The following is a 15,704-nucleotide window of genomic DNA, read 5'->3' as shown; positions in this document are numbered from 1 at the left end:
TAGTTTCTGCTTTATAACAAAGTGAATCAGTTATACATATACATATGTTCCCATATCTCTTCCCTCTTCCATCTCCCTCCCTCCCACCCTCCCCATCCCACCCCTCTAGGTGGTCACAAAGCACCGAGCTGATCTCCCTGTGCTATGCGGCTGCTTCCCTCTAGCTATCTATTTTACATTTGGTAGTGTATATATGTCCATGACACTCTCTCACCCTGTCACATCTCACCCCTCCCCCTCCCCATATCCTCAAGTCCATTCTCTAGTAGGTCTGTGTCTTTATTCCCATCTTGCCACTAGGTTCTTCATGGCCTTTTTTTTTTTTCCCTTAGATTCCATATATATGTGTTAGCATACTGTATTTGTTTTTCTCTTTCTGACTTACTTCACTCTGTATGACAGACTCTAGGTCCATCCACCTCACTACAAATAACTCAATTTTGTTCCTTTTATGGCTGAGTAATATTCCACTGTATAGATGTGCCACATCTTCTTTATCCATTCATCCGATGATGGACACTTAGGTTGCTTCCATGTCCTGGCTACTGTAAATAGAGCTGAAACGAACATTTTGGTACATGACTCTTTTTGAATTATGGTTTTCTCAGGGTATATGCCCAGTAGTGGGATTGCTGGGTCGTATGGTAGTTCTATTTGTAGTTTTTTAAGGAACCTCCATACTGTTCTCCATAGTGGCTGTATCAATTTACATTCCCACCAACAGTGCAAGAGTGTTCCCTTTTCTCCACACCCTCTCCAGCATTTATTGTTTCTAGATTTTTTGATGATGGCCATTCTGACCAGTGTGAGATGATACCTCATTGTAGTTCTGATTTGCATTTCTCTAATGATTAATGATGTTGAGCATTCTTTCATGTGTCTGTTGGCAATCTGTATATCTTCTTTGGAGAAATGTCTATTGAGGTCTTCTGCCCATTTTTGGATTGGGTTGTTTGTTTTTTTGTTGTTGAGCTGCATGAGCTGCTTGTAAATCTTGGAGATTAATCCTTTGTCAGTTGCTTCATTTGCACATAATATTTTTTAAAATAAGAAATAAAAAAGAAAATAACAAGTATTGGCAAGGATGTGAAGAAACTGGAAACCTCATACATTGCTAGTAGGAATGTAAAATGATTCAGCCACTGTGGAAAACAGTTTGGAGGTTCCTCAAAAAGTTAAACATAGATTTACCATATAAACCAGCAATTCCACAACTAGGTACATACCAAAATAATTGAAAACAGGTACGCAAACATATACCTGTATATGCATATTCACAGCAGCACTATCTACAATAGTCAATAGCTGGAAACAACCCAATGTCCATCCGCAGGTGAACGGATAAACAAAATGTGGTATAAACACACAACGGAATATTATTTGGTCATAAAAGGAATGAAGTACTGATATATGGTAAAACATGGATGAACTTTGAAAACATAAAAGACACAAAAGGTCACATGTTTTATGATTCCATTTATATGAAATATCCAGAATAGGTAAATCCATAGAAACAGAAAGTAAATTGGTGATTGTCAGGGGCCAGGAAATAAGGAGTGAATGTTAATGGACAGAGAGTTTCTTTTAGGGGTAATGAAAGTGTTCTGGAATTAGCCTGTGGTGATGGTTCATTAATCCTGTGCATATACTAAAAAACACTGAACTGTACACTTTGAAAGGCCAGATTTTATACTATTTAAATTTTATCTCAATTTTTAAAAATCCAATAATTAGTATAAAAATTTAGAACAGGTTGTCTCTAAATCTGAGGGGGTGATACTGACATGGAAGGAGTATGAGGGAACTTTCTGGGGTGACAGTAATGTCCAACGTCTTAGTGGGGTTTTGGGTTACACAGGGTGGGTATGCATATATCAAAATCAGCAAATATACACTTTAGACCTGTTCATGTTACTGTATATAAATTTTGCCTCAAGATAACCAAATTGTATACAAATACTGAATTAAGTTAAAGACATCTATGTTGAAGTATTTAGTGGGATGCATACTGATATTTGCAATGTACTTTGAAATGCACCAAAATTAAAATGGATTAACCAATGGATAGATAAGCGATAAAGCAAATCTAGCAAAAGATTAATAGTGGAGTGTTGGTGTTGGGTATATAGGTATACACTGTAAAAGTCTTTTAAAATGTTGTATGATTGAAAATTTTCAAAGTAACACATTGAGGAAAAAGTTAACAAACAAGAAAAATATCCAAAAGGCATGAGTACTTTGCAGAAATTTGGAATATGGTTATAAAACAGAATTACTGAGTGGTAATGTTAGAGTGTCTGCTCTTGAAGACATGACATTTAAGCCAAGATATGAAAGGCTACAAGGAGCCATCTACGTGAAGATATCAGCAAGAGTATTCCAGGCTTCACACCCCACCCCCAAAAGTCTTATTCTAAGGCCCTGAAGTTTGATGTAATCAAGAAAGCCAGTGTAGGGACTTCCCTGGTGGCACAGTGGTTAAGAATCCGCCTACCAATGCAGGGGACACGGGTTCGAGCTCTGGTCCGGGAAGATCCCACATCGAGCTCTGGTCCGGGAAGATCCCACATGGCGCGGAGCAACTAAGCCCATGCACCACAGCTACTGAGCCTGCGCTCTAGCGCCCACAAACCACAACTACTGAGCTAGCGCTCTAGAGCCCGCGAGCCACAACTACCGAAGCCCGTGCACCTAGAGCCCGTGCTTCGCAACAAGAGAAGCCACAAAGAGTAGCCCTCGCTCGCCACAACTAGAGAAAACCCACGTGCAGCAACGAAGACCCAACGCAGCCAAAAATAAATTAAATAAATAAATAAATAAAAAGAAAGCCAGTGTGACTGAAGTATGGTAGGCAAGGAAGGGAGCAGTATAAAATGAGATTGGAGAGAAAGGCAGGTGTCAAATCATTTGGGGCTTGTAGTCACAGTAAGGAATTTTAATTTTATCTAAGTGCAATGGAAAGTCATTAACGGGTTTAAGGCTGGGATCAACTGGGTGGGATGAGATGGGGTGTGTCCTTATTATTTAGAGTTTTAAAATATCACACTGACTGCTATGTGAAGAATGGCTTTGAAGTGTTTAAAAAAAGAAGTAGGAAAACTATTATCATAGTCCCCGCAAGAACAATGGTAGTTTGGAGGAGAGTGTTGGTAGTCAAGATAGTGAGTAGTGAATATGGGAGATATTCTGAATGAAGACTTGACAGTATCTATTGATAGACTGACAATAGGATGACAGGGGAAAAGGCACCAGGATAGATCTTGGGTTTTAGCTTTAGCCACTAAGTGAATGGAGTGACATCTACCGAGATGTAGAAACCGTGGAAGAAGCAGGTTTGGAGTATGGTGGATCTGAGGATCAAAAAAATTTTTCTTAAATTGGGTATGATTTGTGACTGTAAGGAAGACAGGCAGAAGAAAAGAAAACAATCAGAATAATCTGGAAGTTGTTAAAGAACAGGGTTTAGATTGACAAATTCTTTTCCTTTTAAGAATCAATTTTGTCTTGATTGTATTAAGGACCTTTGATCCAGTAAAAAGCTCAAACTTTAATGCAAATCAAGCTTACTGATTGCTGTTGCCTATCTCTGGAGTTAAAGATAAACTGGGGATCAATAGCCCTGTATCTTTAAACTTAAGAGAGGTCAAAAGGAAAAAATCAGGAGTGAGAATGAGGGAGACAAGGAAGACCAAAAAACAAGTACATAGAAGTAACATATTAAGTCTTAACTGTCTCTCACCCTGTCAATGATAAGGGGCTGTCTGATTCTTAAATTCCACATATAACATGATTAAGTGCCTTATACTATTTTACACAAAGTGGTAACTCAAATTTTAGCTCTCAACCTCTAATACCATTAGTTTTCCAAAGTATATTGAAAAATCCATGCTCTTTGGAGCTAAATGACCCTAAATTTAAAGTAGCCCACCACTCTGTAGCTCTGTGACCTTGAGCAAATTACTTACCATTTCTAATCCTTAGTTTCTTAAATGTAAATGAAAATAATTAACCCAAGAATTAGCATTAGAAACAACATTCACAAAGTGCCTGCTACATGGAAAAAGTGCTCCATAAACAAGAGCTACTATTATGCAAAAGGCACCTAATTCATCAATGCTCAACGCGGTAGTTTCCTCCTCTGGCAGCCCAGATCCCTGTTTCCAGAAAGAAGTACAGATGTGAGAGAGAAGGGAACCACAGAAAAGACAATCAATTTCATTTTCACCATGTAACACAGAAAGAAGTAAAACAGAGAAATCTGTGAATAGGCATGACAAATGGACCATCCGCAACCTACAAATGGATAGGTTCAAAGGTTGATTATAATTCAGTTGTTTAGAAATGGGAACATTTTCCCAGGGAATCAATGTTCAATTCAACTCTTAGACAAACTCACAAGAAGTCATCAAAATCATAATGCAGTTAAAATGTGATATATCTCAATAAAATTAGTAGAAAAGTGATGAATCAACCAAACAATACAGAAAACCAAGAAACTTTAATAATATGTAATTTAACTTATTTTAGAAGCTGGCACTTGAGGGAAAAGGTTTTATGGGAGGTTTCAGTAGTGATTCAGAGGGGGTTTTCAGGGAAATTTCAAAAGCTTTATAAGGCTGATGACCCTGGTTCTTTATTATGTTTTACTTCACCTCAAATTTTATGGCTTCCCTTTCTTTCAGCATAAGCAAAACACTAGCGCTCTTATACTTAATAGCCATGATTGCGATCATTCATTTCACGAATGAGAAAGAGCAACTGGGGAAGAACTAGAGGAAAGATAGGAAAGAAGAAGGACCATAACGGATGTGCCCAAATATAAAGAAAAGAGCCTTCAATTGAATTAGATAAACTCAGTAAGTAAAAAACTGAAGCGGGTTGAGGGTGGTTAAGTACAGCACTAAAATAGTAAGGGAGGAAAGAGCCAAGTGATGAGAACTGGTCAGAGTCCCACCATGATTCACTGGTTATTTTAAAGGTCACAATTTTTTTTTTTTCCTTAAAGTGGAAGACAAGACATGAAAGAGCAAGCAAAGCAACCTGCCATTTATACAAAGGGAATTCTCAAGAGTTGAAGATTCGTAATTCAAATTGTGACACACCAACGGAATTCAAGACTTTCTCCTAACCCCTTTTTATTTCTCTAAATTCCTCCAAATATTGTGTTCTTTTTATGTAGATACTATTGTGATAATAGTATTATTATGTCCTGTTATATAGATAATAATAATATCTAAACTAGAACGAGAAAGATGACTTTTGACATTTACAAGTACACAATAAAATAAAATTATTTTAGGAAAGTCTCCTCAAAAGCCAACAGACATGTTATAGTCTCTTAGGCTATGAGGAATGCAGTGATTTCAAACCACAGAGAGAAGCTTTTGATTTTCTTAAAGATATAAACCAAAAATCAGTTCCATGAAGTCCAACCTATATTCAGAACCTAGCAAATCTTCCTGAGAAGTACTGAGATGCTTTTTGATGCTTTTTGAAGCCTGAAGAAATGATTAATGAAGAGATGTTATAGTCAGATAAAATAAGATTTTCTAGGGCCTGGTCTTAAGTCCAGGACCTATATCAGTCAAATCAGCCAAAGTAAATGCTCTCCAAATGAATAAAATAATTCTAAATAATCAGAGAAAACAGGAATAAAGAAATGTTAATGTGGGATGCTGAAAAGCTTGGCCCCATCAGTGCAGGAATGCTAAGATGCTGTGAATTCCTAACTACCAAGCATTGTCTAATTTCTCTCATCTACCTACAAATTTTTGTCAAATGTAAACAAATATGAACTGATTAATAAAACTGTAAAGTTATTTAATAGCATTACTAATCTATGATAACAGTATGCCCATGCATTCTCTTAATTAACAGGTACTGAAAATACAATACTTGTCAAGAGTGCCAGGAATATTTTTGAAAATAGAAAGTCAGGAAGCACTGCCCCAGTATAATTATACATACAACAGGCAAGTAAAACAGTCATTAAAACGTCCTTCAGTTTACCTTTTACTCCAATTTAGAATATTCTGTTCTAATTTCTCACATTCTATTTTCTCTTTCCTAGCAAGATTTTTAAGTTGATACTTAAATTCTTAGGAAAAGGTAAAAACTTGAAGAGCCTTGTCAAATACGAAATCTTCATGTTAATCATGTATGTCCTTTAGTAAGTTGCATTCAACTACATATATATAAATTTACATTACATCCAATCTCAAGAACTATTAAGACAATTCCTTCTTTTAATTAGCCAGTGATTTTCTCTTACAAATGAACTATAATTAAGGTCAAATTACTCTTTAAAGTTCCCTTTAATAATAGAATATGGTAATTCCGCTGATAAATTCTTCCAGAGGAACAAGTAATCAGAAACCTGAAACTATTAAACTATTATTTGCTCCACGGGAATTACGTATTACATGTTTACTCAACCATATTTGCTAAAAGACATAGAAATCCTACCAAAGTTAATTTAAGAACTTACCAATTTCCCTTGCAATTCTGACAGCTTCATCTGCATCCTGTAAAAGCAGGAAATGAGACCCAACATTAATCCCATCAACCATTGCACAATGTCTTTAGGGCAGTCATATATTGCACTACTGTCTCCTCCGATTCATTTAATGTTCAATTTTACAACCTTCTAACTCTTTTTATTCAGAGAAATGTAAAATTAATACCATAAGTGGAATGTAAATTCTACCTCATCATTATTATATTAAGAAACTCAAAGCAGTTTGAAATGAGCTGGCAGGAAGCACTACCAGAATTGCCAAATGATTTGGTGCAGTTGCTGGAATTTAACGGCAGAATCTAGATGTTTACAATCAATACTGAACCATAAATCAGATCATTAAAGCTTGTCCACAGCCAGCTTGTTTCTGTCTCTGATATTTATATGTCATGTTTTCCTTGATTCTGTCAGCAGGGGGAGTTGATTCTCTATTGTTTGGGAGGAGATCAACAGATTTTTCCAGAAACAAAAAAGTAAATTTCTAGTATCTATAGGAATTGCCAATTGTTCCCCTCAAAAAATTCCTTTAGTAATCTCCATTACTTTTTCTTTTTGCTTTTTTATTTCATCCATTTTGGGGGTACATATTTTATCTTTACCAGTTACATCTTGTTAACATAAATTAAAACCTGAAATTCAATGAACCATCTAGTGGGGGGAAAACTTCCAAAAAGCCAAGGAAAGAAAAGGCATTCTAAAACAGTACAAGGTAACACTGTAAATCAACTATACTTCAATAAAAATTTTAAAAATAAAAATAAATAAAACAGCACAAGGTAAAAGTTTATGAATGTAAGGATTACTTACTGCTAAATATCAACCAATGCCACTGAATGGACCAAAACTTCCCTTGAATCTAAACCATTTCATTGATCATTAATTCTCACCTAACAGGTCCAACACAGGACACTCCTGATACGTTTCCCCCAGATAACAGTAAAGAAAAAGCTGAAAAGATTTTAAATCCAAGTAAATCCTAGTAAATTTAACTTTTTAAATAATTCAGTGACATAAAGTAAACTATCACAGGGAATGACAATAATGTTTTGAAACCAGTAGCTGGTAAGAATGCCTGAATTTTTAGAAAATAACTTTAAAATATCAAAGTAAAGGTTGGTATTTTTTAAGCTTTTAAGCTAATACTTTAAAAATGTAGAGTAACCATGTCAGAATCCTCCCCCAAAATGGGAGGGTGGGGAATGTTTATAACGGCTTCATTCATGTCTAATAAAAAAAAAAAAATCTTCCTTAAAAGTCTTCAGTACCTAATAACATCCCCTGAATAAGGAGGTTGGCAGGGGAAGTTGTCAGAAAAATTTAATTTCCTTTCATTAGCCAGTCTGCTCCACAAATAGGTGCTTGTTAAGTTCAAAGCAGTCCTGTAAGCAACATCAGTTTTAAGTCTTTTTTTTTTTTAACTCCAAGCAGTCACATCTGCTAATGAGATTTTCCAAATAACAATTGTTTTCAAGTCAGAGATAAATCTATACTTCCCATTCTACCCCCGCAAAAAATCAAGGTTTACTGCTTTATTACACCTTGCTGTTTTCACTGACCTTACATTCTCCAAATTTTAGCTTAAAGGGATAAAAATCCATGAAAAGGGTCATTTAATAATGTTAGTGGTTTCCACACATTGAGTTTGAAGGTTCTTTGTTCAAGCCAGTGACAGTTATTGGAGAATACTTCCCCTTAATAGCCTCTCTGTCAGGAAGTGTTAAACCTGCCAAATGCGGACAATTAGTGCCTCGTGAACAAAATACAGGAAGAGTGCTGGCTGATGGAGACTGGATTATAAGAAGCCTAGAAGGAAACTTTTAACATGTCTTTTCTTTCAGACGTGTAATAGTATATTTGCAAAAGATATTCAGAGAGAAAAAACCCTGCCATCTAAAAGGTTCAATACCTTGAGAGAACAAACAGGCAATGTTAGTTCGTTAGTAATATTTTAATACGTATTTATACATACATATTATGGATGGATTGTGTACAGAGAGAGATGTATGTTTACACAAAGCAAAACTTCTAAAAATTCTTTAGCTGCTACAAATCCAACACTTCTATAAACTGCCACAAAACAATCTTGTGTTTTAACTAATCAGTATGCTTAAGTTTTCTTACTATGAAAAGCAAATTCTACTAAATGGCCTTCCAAGTAAAATCAAACTGTCTTTAAAATTAATTTTTCACTTGTCATTCACTCATCCCAAAATATTTAATTGAGCACATATTATGTACTAGACATTAAAAACCTCTAGTATCAGTTTCAACAATAAACTATTAAGTACACCTAGCTCCAATATGTTCTTTCAGCACATATACAAAACTACTTTTAAAGAGATAAAAAGGTCCTATATATTGGGGTTGGCCAAAAAGTTCGTTCGAGTTGTGCCTCACGACATTAAAGAAAAACCCGAATGAACTTTTTGGCCAGCCTAATAGCTCCAAATTCAATGGCACTGACACATCCCCACAGTGTAACCTCCCTGTAGGGCTATAGGTAGAAAAAATTTTTGTAGTAAAAAAAAAACTGAACCAACAAGAAAAAGACCAACAATCATCTGACGAGGAAAGGGTTGCAGGAAAGTATTAAGCTATATAATTCTAAAACAGCAGTTCAAGAAATGGAGAAAGAGGAAAGAAGCCAACAGAACCAGTAGCCATTTCTTTTACTCCTCTATTTCAGCACAGCTTACATTAAATGAGCTCTATCATCCAACCGAAGAATAAAACAGTAAAAAATTCTGTTTTACAGAGAGTATGACGGGAGAGGTAGGTGATGTCGCTATAACCAAGTAAGTAGATCACAACAGTGTAAAAAGGAGCTAACAAAATTGGATGCTTTTTCTGCAGGCCCAGTTTATCTGTTAATGGTCTGTAGCAGCCACCCGTGAGGCAGCAAAGCCCAGCAGCTAAGAGCACAGATACTGGAGCCCAAAGGCATGGGCTCCAATGCTGGCTCAGTGACAGTGAACGCATTACCTACCAGTATGCCTCTATGGAATTAGGTTTCCTCATCTGTAAGATGGACATAATATCTCACAGGGTTATTAAGAAGATGAAATTAGTAACAGCTGAAACACACTAGAACAGAGTCTGGCAAATAGTAAGCACTCAGTTAAGGTTGGCAATATGTGATAAAATGGGCAGCCCGCACCCCCAACTATCAAGTTTGTTCCTTTCCTGCCTGCCCTTGGTTGTCCTATCCTGTGGTCATCACTCATTCTCTGAACCTGTATGATACAGAACTAATACTGGCACTACAATACTGCAAAAATGTGCACTTGTACCTCCAGTGCCCTTCACTGGATCAGATGATCCGAGTACTCTTTACAGCTGGTAAGCAGGGTTCTTCTTGGGCAGGGAAGGGAAGTAAAATCTATAACAAAGGCAGGCAAATTCAAATAGTCCTCCCTGGTGTTAAACACCCAATTTATTTCTACAGTGACGGTAGTGTCCAATACTGGCTCCACCACCCACGATTCAGACCACACCTCTCCCTTCTCACTTGCTACACACAGCCTACTTACCAACCCCGAATTCTGCACTCACTGGATGAGAGTCCTGCTACTCATCAGTATGGGAAGCTACTTAGGAGTTTACTTTCCTCAGCTGGTTCTGAACAAATCAGTGACTGTTTCTGAAGAAAACAAAAAAATCATTGCTTCAAGACACTATGGGCATGGGACTTCCCTGGCGGCCCAGGGGTTAAGACTTCGCCTTCCAGTGCAGGGGGTGCAGGTTCAATCCCTGGTCGGAAGCTAAGATCCCACATGCCTCGTGGCCAAAAAAACAAAACATAAAACAGAAGCAATATTGTAACAAGTTCAATAAAGACTTTAAAAATGGCCCACCTAAAAAAAAAAAAAAAAAAAAAAAACACTATGGGTAAAAGCTCTATCTGTACACAAAAAGCATCCTCAAACTATTCTGCATTCATATACAAAGTAAAGCAAAACTTTCAACAATCCTGGGTTCAGGAGATAGGTTCCAGCTGATTCTATTTTCCAGATAATTCCAAGTCAAACAGAAGAGTCTTTCTGTTTAATTTATTGATATTTTTGAACCTAAAATTTAGTACACGTTTCTCTTATTGTAAAACAGCATAGTAAACATAACCGAACCCTTTTTCAAAAATATAAAGCCTTATTAAAGCCTTTGAAGCATCATCAGGAAAGTTATTCTCGGTTTAGCAGGGAAAAAGGATACTGATGTCTAATATTGTACTTTTTAATTACTAGGACACAGCTTTCCGATTTTTTGGTTTTTTAAATGATTCCCTTCACACTAGTTTTTTGTTGTTATTATCTGGCTCTTTCTGCTAAAGCAAAAGTGCAGTGTTTAAAATCTGGCTAATCAGGTGATAAAAACAATTACTGCTTTAAACCTACACTGCATAATTTATAAACCTCATTCAAATATACTACCACACTCTGCTCTGAGATGTAAATATTACTATTCTCTCTTACAGAACAAGAGAAACTCAGAGACGTCTAATAAATTTCTGGTACACTGGTAGGTAATTAGAACCAAATGCAGCAATTTAACCATTGCTGATTCCTCCCTCTGCTTCACACCTGACATCTAACAGATCACAAAATCTTACAGATTCCACTTCCAGTGTCTCCCCACAACATCTACTTTGCTCCATCCTAATACTTTATCTTAGGCCCCTAACATTTATTGTCTGGGTTAAAGGAAGAGCATTCTAATTTGTCTACCAACCTCAAGTTTTGCACTGCTCCAATCCATTTTCCACATCACAATCAAAATAAGTTTTCTAATTCCACAAGTTTTATCATGTTAACTCTTCTGCATGAAACCATTCAGAGGCTCCCAAAGCCACAAAAATAACCTCCACGTCCAGATGCATAGCATTCAAAGTCATACATATCTGGATCCTAATTCTCTCTCCAGCCCTGTCTAACTACAGCCCCTCACACTTGCATACCTGCAGTTTGCTAAAGCTCCCATGGTCTCCCAGCTCCAAGCTTTTACAAGATATTTTCACTGACCATAATGCTGCGTCTCCATCAATTCCCCTCACTTTTTAGCTAACTCACTACTACTCAGACTTCAGGTTATCACTTAAATATCCTTCCACTGGAAGTTCTGCCATGACGCCCTTAAACTAGGTTAGGTGCCCCTCCTACATGGGCCAATACACTCTGAGCTTCACATTATTAAAATGTATTAAATTGCCTGTCTATCTGTAGGTCTCCCTAAGGGCACTTGAAGCTCTTTGAAATCAGGGTCTGCGGCTTGTTATTTTTCGCTAAACAAGTGGGCTGGGATTCCAACCCTGTCTTCCAACAGCTTCAGATGAACACTCTTCATTCATTCTGCTCTCAAGTTCCTGAGATCAAGTTAATAAGATACTGAAGAAAATGAAAGGCAAATACTTCATACCAGATGACTACTTGAATACTTGACTACTTTAAATGACACTTTAAAACAACATTAGTTTCTCTCTAATGAAAAGGGTGACTCAAGAACAAGACAAAAGGAAACCGTTCCAGAAGACTCCTTAAGTACTACACACAACGTTTTAAAGGAATGTGGGAAACCATCTCCATATAACGTCCAAATAACATTCAAAATAATCAAATGGAAAAGGAACAAATGTTTTAAGGAGAAATATAACAAACTGAAACCACATTAATTTACTCAAGTACTTGGAGGAAAAAAAGTAGACTATAGTTTCCAAGAAAAAGAATTGCTTTAAAAATACCACAGATCAATGGGAAAAAAAAAAAAAAAAAAAAAAGTATGGATTTTTAAAAGATGGAATTATCTATAATTAGCACATATAGTCTTCCAATGCAAAAGTACTGCTTAATGCAGTTGCTAAAACCACAAGGTATTCCAAAAATTTACACTATTTATCTGCATCAGCAAACCTCTATCTGCATAGATACCATCAAAAGCAATCTTTTACCTAACAAAACTAAACTACAAAATGTGAAAAGTAGTGTAGTTCCAAATGAATGTGGAATTACTATACAAGGTTTCTAAAATAACCAAATTTAAAAGAAAAGAAAATATGTACAGTCTCTTATATCAGAAATAATTTAAAGCAAACTAGAAATAAAACTAGTATTAACATCTGTCTGAAAAACAAAGGGGCATTCCTTAAAATTATTTTTAAATGCTTATCTGAAAACTATATCCTACAGGTTCAGTTGTGGTTTAACAAATTAATTCAGACAAGAGGTGTTAGAAACTGTATACCATACTTAAGTTAACACAGGTAACGAGAATCTATCATCATTTGAGAGTGTAACAGGATCTTCAAAATCACCTAAGGCATACAAGGAGACAACACTGACAAGACAGTGGGTTTATTTTCTTCGACTTTCTACTTTTCCCTATTTTCCAAATTAACCGAGGTTGGAAATTCAAATGCAGATTGTCAAATGCAGCCTCCCTGAAAAGACAACCAAAAAAACCTGTTGATCAAGCAAAACCAAGTTTACTACCTACTACAGTAAAGGATACCATCACTTTGAGGCAATCTTGGAGGTTCCACTGGAATCAGTTCAAGACCTACTAAAAGCCACAGTTCAAGATCCTAGCTTCAAAAACTGCAGTGCTCCTCTGATGCCCACTGAACCCCCCACGCTCAGGGGTCTCCCCAACCACAATGGCGAGAAAAATCTCACACTGGGGAGAGCTCCAAAAAATCCTCAACATTTTTTGTTCTGAGTCCATAAGACAAAGTTCATATGGAAGAAGACAAGCATAGGACCTATAAGTTCATGTTCATGTGCCCTCCAGGAGCCAGTGACTTCAGAAGGTTTCAAGGGTATCCAAATAGGACAAAATTTGCCTTTAAACCCATATCAAAACCTTGAAAACTTTCCCCTGTCTTGACTCATTTTTTTGTCCATGGGAGTCTGGGTCTGGAAGAGATCTCCCCTCCAAATCCTAAACCACCAAGGCACTGCACATTGTCAGGTCTGCAGTTAGAGATGGCCAACCATTACTTGGTAAGCCACTACAAGACTTTCGTAAACAGGTTTGTCTCAGGCTGCCTGTGCTGTAAGTCAGACTACTCCTCAAATGTATTAAATCTGTAACTCAAACTCATGTTCTTATCTTTCTAGATGGCATAATTTCACCAAGGATAATTTAGAATTATAATAGACTCTTTCATAAGCTTTTGGTATGAATGATTCATCTGAGAGGCGCACCTTAGGGAAAAACAGGGAAGCAAACTCTCAAACACCTAGTGTTCTGCATTACTAGGTGCAGAATAAACTAATGGCCTTACAGATAAAATTAGATGCTCCCGCTCCAGAAATTAATATCGGTCTTTTGATAAAGACACCTGCAGATTTTGCAACCAGAAGTAACAATGAGTAAACAAATGTTCTGTATTAGCCAAGAAAATGAGGGAAAAAAATATAATAGGCTATGTTCCAAAAGCGAATCAAGTACCCATTTCAGCCATCAACTCAAAAGGAGAAATTTCACTAATTATTACTTATTGATACTGGCGGTAGGTACACTATCAAACTTAAATCCCTCCATCTTTACAGACGCTCTCTCTCAGCATCAACAAATTACTCAGATAATGGTTATCTCTAATATTCCTCACATTTCCCACATCCCAGCCCCCAACTGTCACCTTTGAACCTCTATTCAAGGAACAGTCCTTCCTCCTATGAGACACTATACACACTGACTTCATAAGAAAGGATCTACAATGCAAATAGAATTTCCAGATCAAATGCTCTCCTAATGACTTTGTCCTTGAACTCCTGAGGACTCTGCTACTAATCATCAAGACAGAATTAATTTGGACTCTGACTCATCACTACCCTTGTGACTAAATCAAGCCCAAACTGACGATCTCAAGAAGGCCAGATTTCTTGCTCGGAAAAAAAAAAAAAAAAAATACAACTATACCGGCAGAAGTATTAGGGCTGAATAGACCAAGGTTCATAAAACCACTACCCAAACTCTCTAAAACGAGAATGTAAAGAAGGACTAAAACCCAACAGTTGACAGCCTGATAAAGAAAAGACTTGTCATACTCTGCTCAGGGCCTTTCAAGGCAGCAATCAAGGTATGGGCCAGACTGCATTTGCATTTGGAGGCTCAACTGGGGACAAGTCCAAGTTCATTCAGGTGACTGGCAGAATTTATTTCCTTGAGGCTGTATGACTGAGGCCCCCACCGTTTTGCTGGCTCTCGAATGGAGATCATCTTTACTTAGACCCTCAGAAGCTGTCTACAGTTCACTGCCGTGTGGGTTTCCTCAACATGGCTGCTCTCTTCATCAAGCCAGCACCTAGAATCTGTTCTCTGGTCTCCTAAAATGGAGTCTTTTATAATAAAACATAATCACAGGAGTGACACTCAATTACTCTGCCCTATTAATGTAAGTGAACGTAGTGATATTCCATCACCTTTGCCATATAATGTAACTTAATGAAGGGAGTGACAGGCCATCACCCTTTACCATATTCTCTTAGTTAGAGAAGCGAATCACAGGTTTTACCCAAACTGAAGAGGAGTGGATTACACAAAGGCTTGGATGCCTGGAAGTTCCTCAAGAAGTTAAGCACAGACTTATCATCTGACCCAGCAATTCTACTCCTGAGTGTATACCCAAAAGAACCTAAAACAGGTATTCAAACAACAGGTATCCTACCCTCCAACATTCCCTCTCCCCGTTCCCTGTCTTATGTTTCTTATTTGCTTATTTATTATTTGTCTCCTTTTTCTATAGCATAAGCTCAATGAGGGCAGGAATATTTTTTTGTTTTGGTCTGCTTTGATCCCTACTATATCCACAGCACTTCAAACAATGTTAGACAAACAGTGTGCACTTGTTAAATATTTACTGAATAGATGAGTAAACAAATAATTTTAAATGTGGTAAGTGAAGTACAGGGTATTAAGGGAAAATTCAGTAGAGGGCCTAATCTAATACGTAGAGTCAAGGAATGCCTCTGTGAGAAATGTATGTTTAAGCCAAGACCTAAACTATGTGTAGAAGACAGTCAGGAGTGAAGACCGAAGCAGAATCAACACACGTGTCAGAATTAAGAACAGAAGTTTCAAAAACCTGAAAGATGTCATATACGGTTGGTACATCCAGTGCAAAGGGTAAGCTGGCACAGTATCAGTCTGAAGAGAGAAACAAAGGCCAGCTATTCAAAGGATTTAAATGAGTAGT

General features: G+C 37.0%; 1 protein-coding gene across 2 annotated transcripts in view; it reads right to left on the bottom strand.

The window, feature by feature from the left end:
- The window catches only part of PCCA (propionyl-CoA carboxylase subunit alpha), a 373,229-nt gene that overhangs the window by 259,511 nt on the left and 98,014 nt on the right, over positions 1 to 15,704 (bottom strand). For both annotated transcript variants that reach the window (XM_036831147.1, XM_036831149.1), the window contains exon 8: positions 6,488 to 6,524. In XM_036831147.1, the coding sequence (XP_036687042.1) occupies positions 6,488 to 6,524 (37 nt within the window). The remainder of the gene's footprint in view (positions 1 to 6,487; positions 6,525 to 15,704) is intronic.

This window comes from Balaenoptera musculus, chromosome 18 (genome assembly GCF_009873245.2).
Source record: "Balaenoptera musculus isolate JJ_BM4_2016_0621 chromosome 18, mBalMus1.pri.v3, whole genome shotgun sequence".
Taxonomy (NCBI): domain Eukaryota; kingdom Metazoa; phylum Chordata; class Mammalia; order Artiodactyla; family Balaenopteridae; genus Balaenoptera; species Balaenoptera musculus.
Note: the sequence above shows the minus strand (reverse complement) of the source record. Positions and strands in the feature narration are given on the sequence as shown.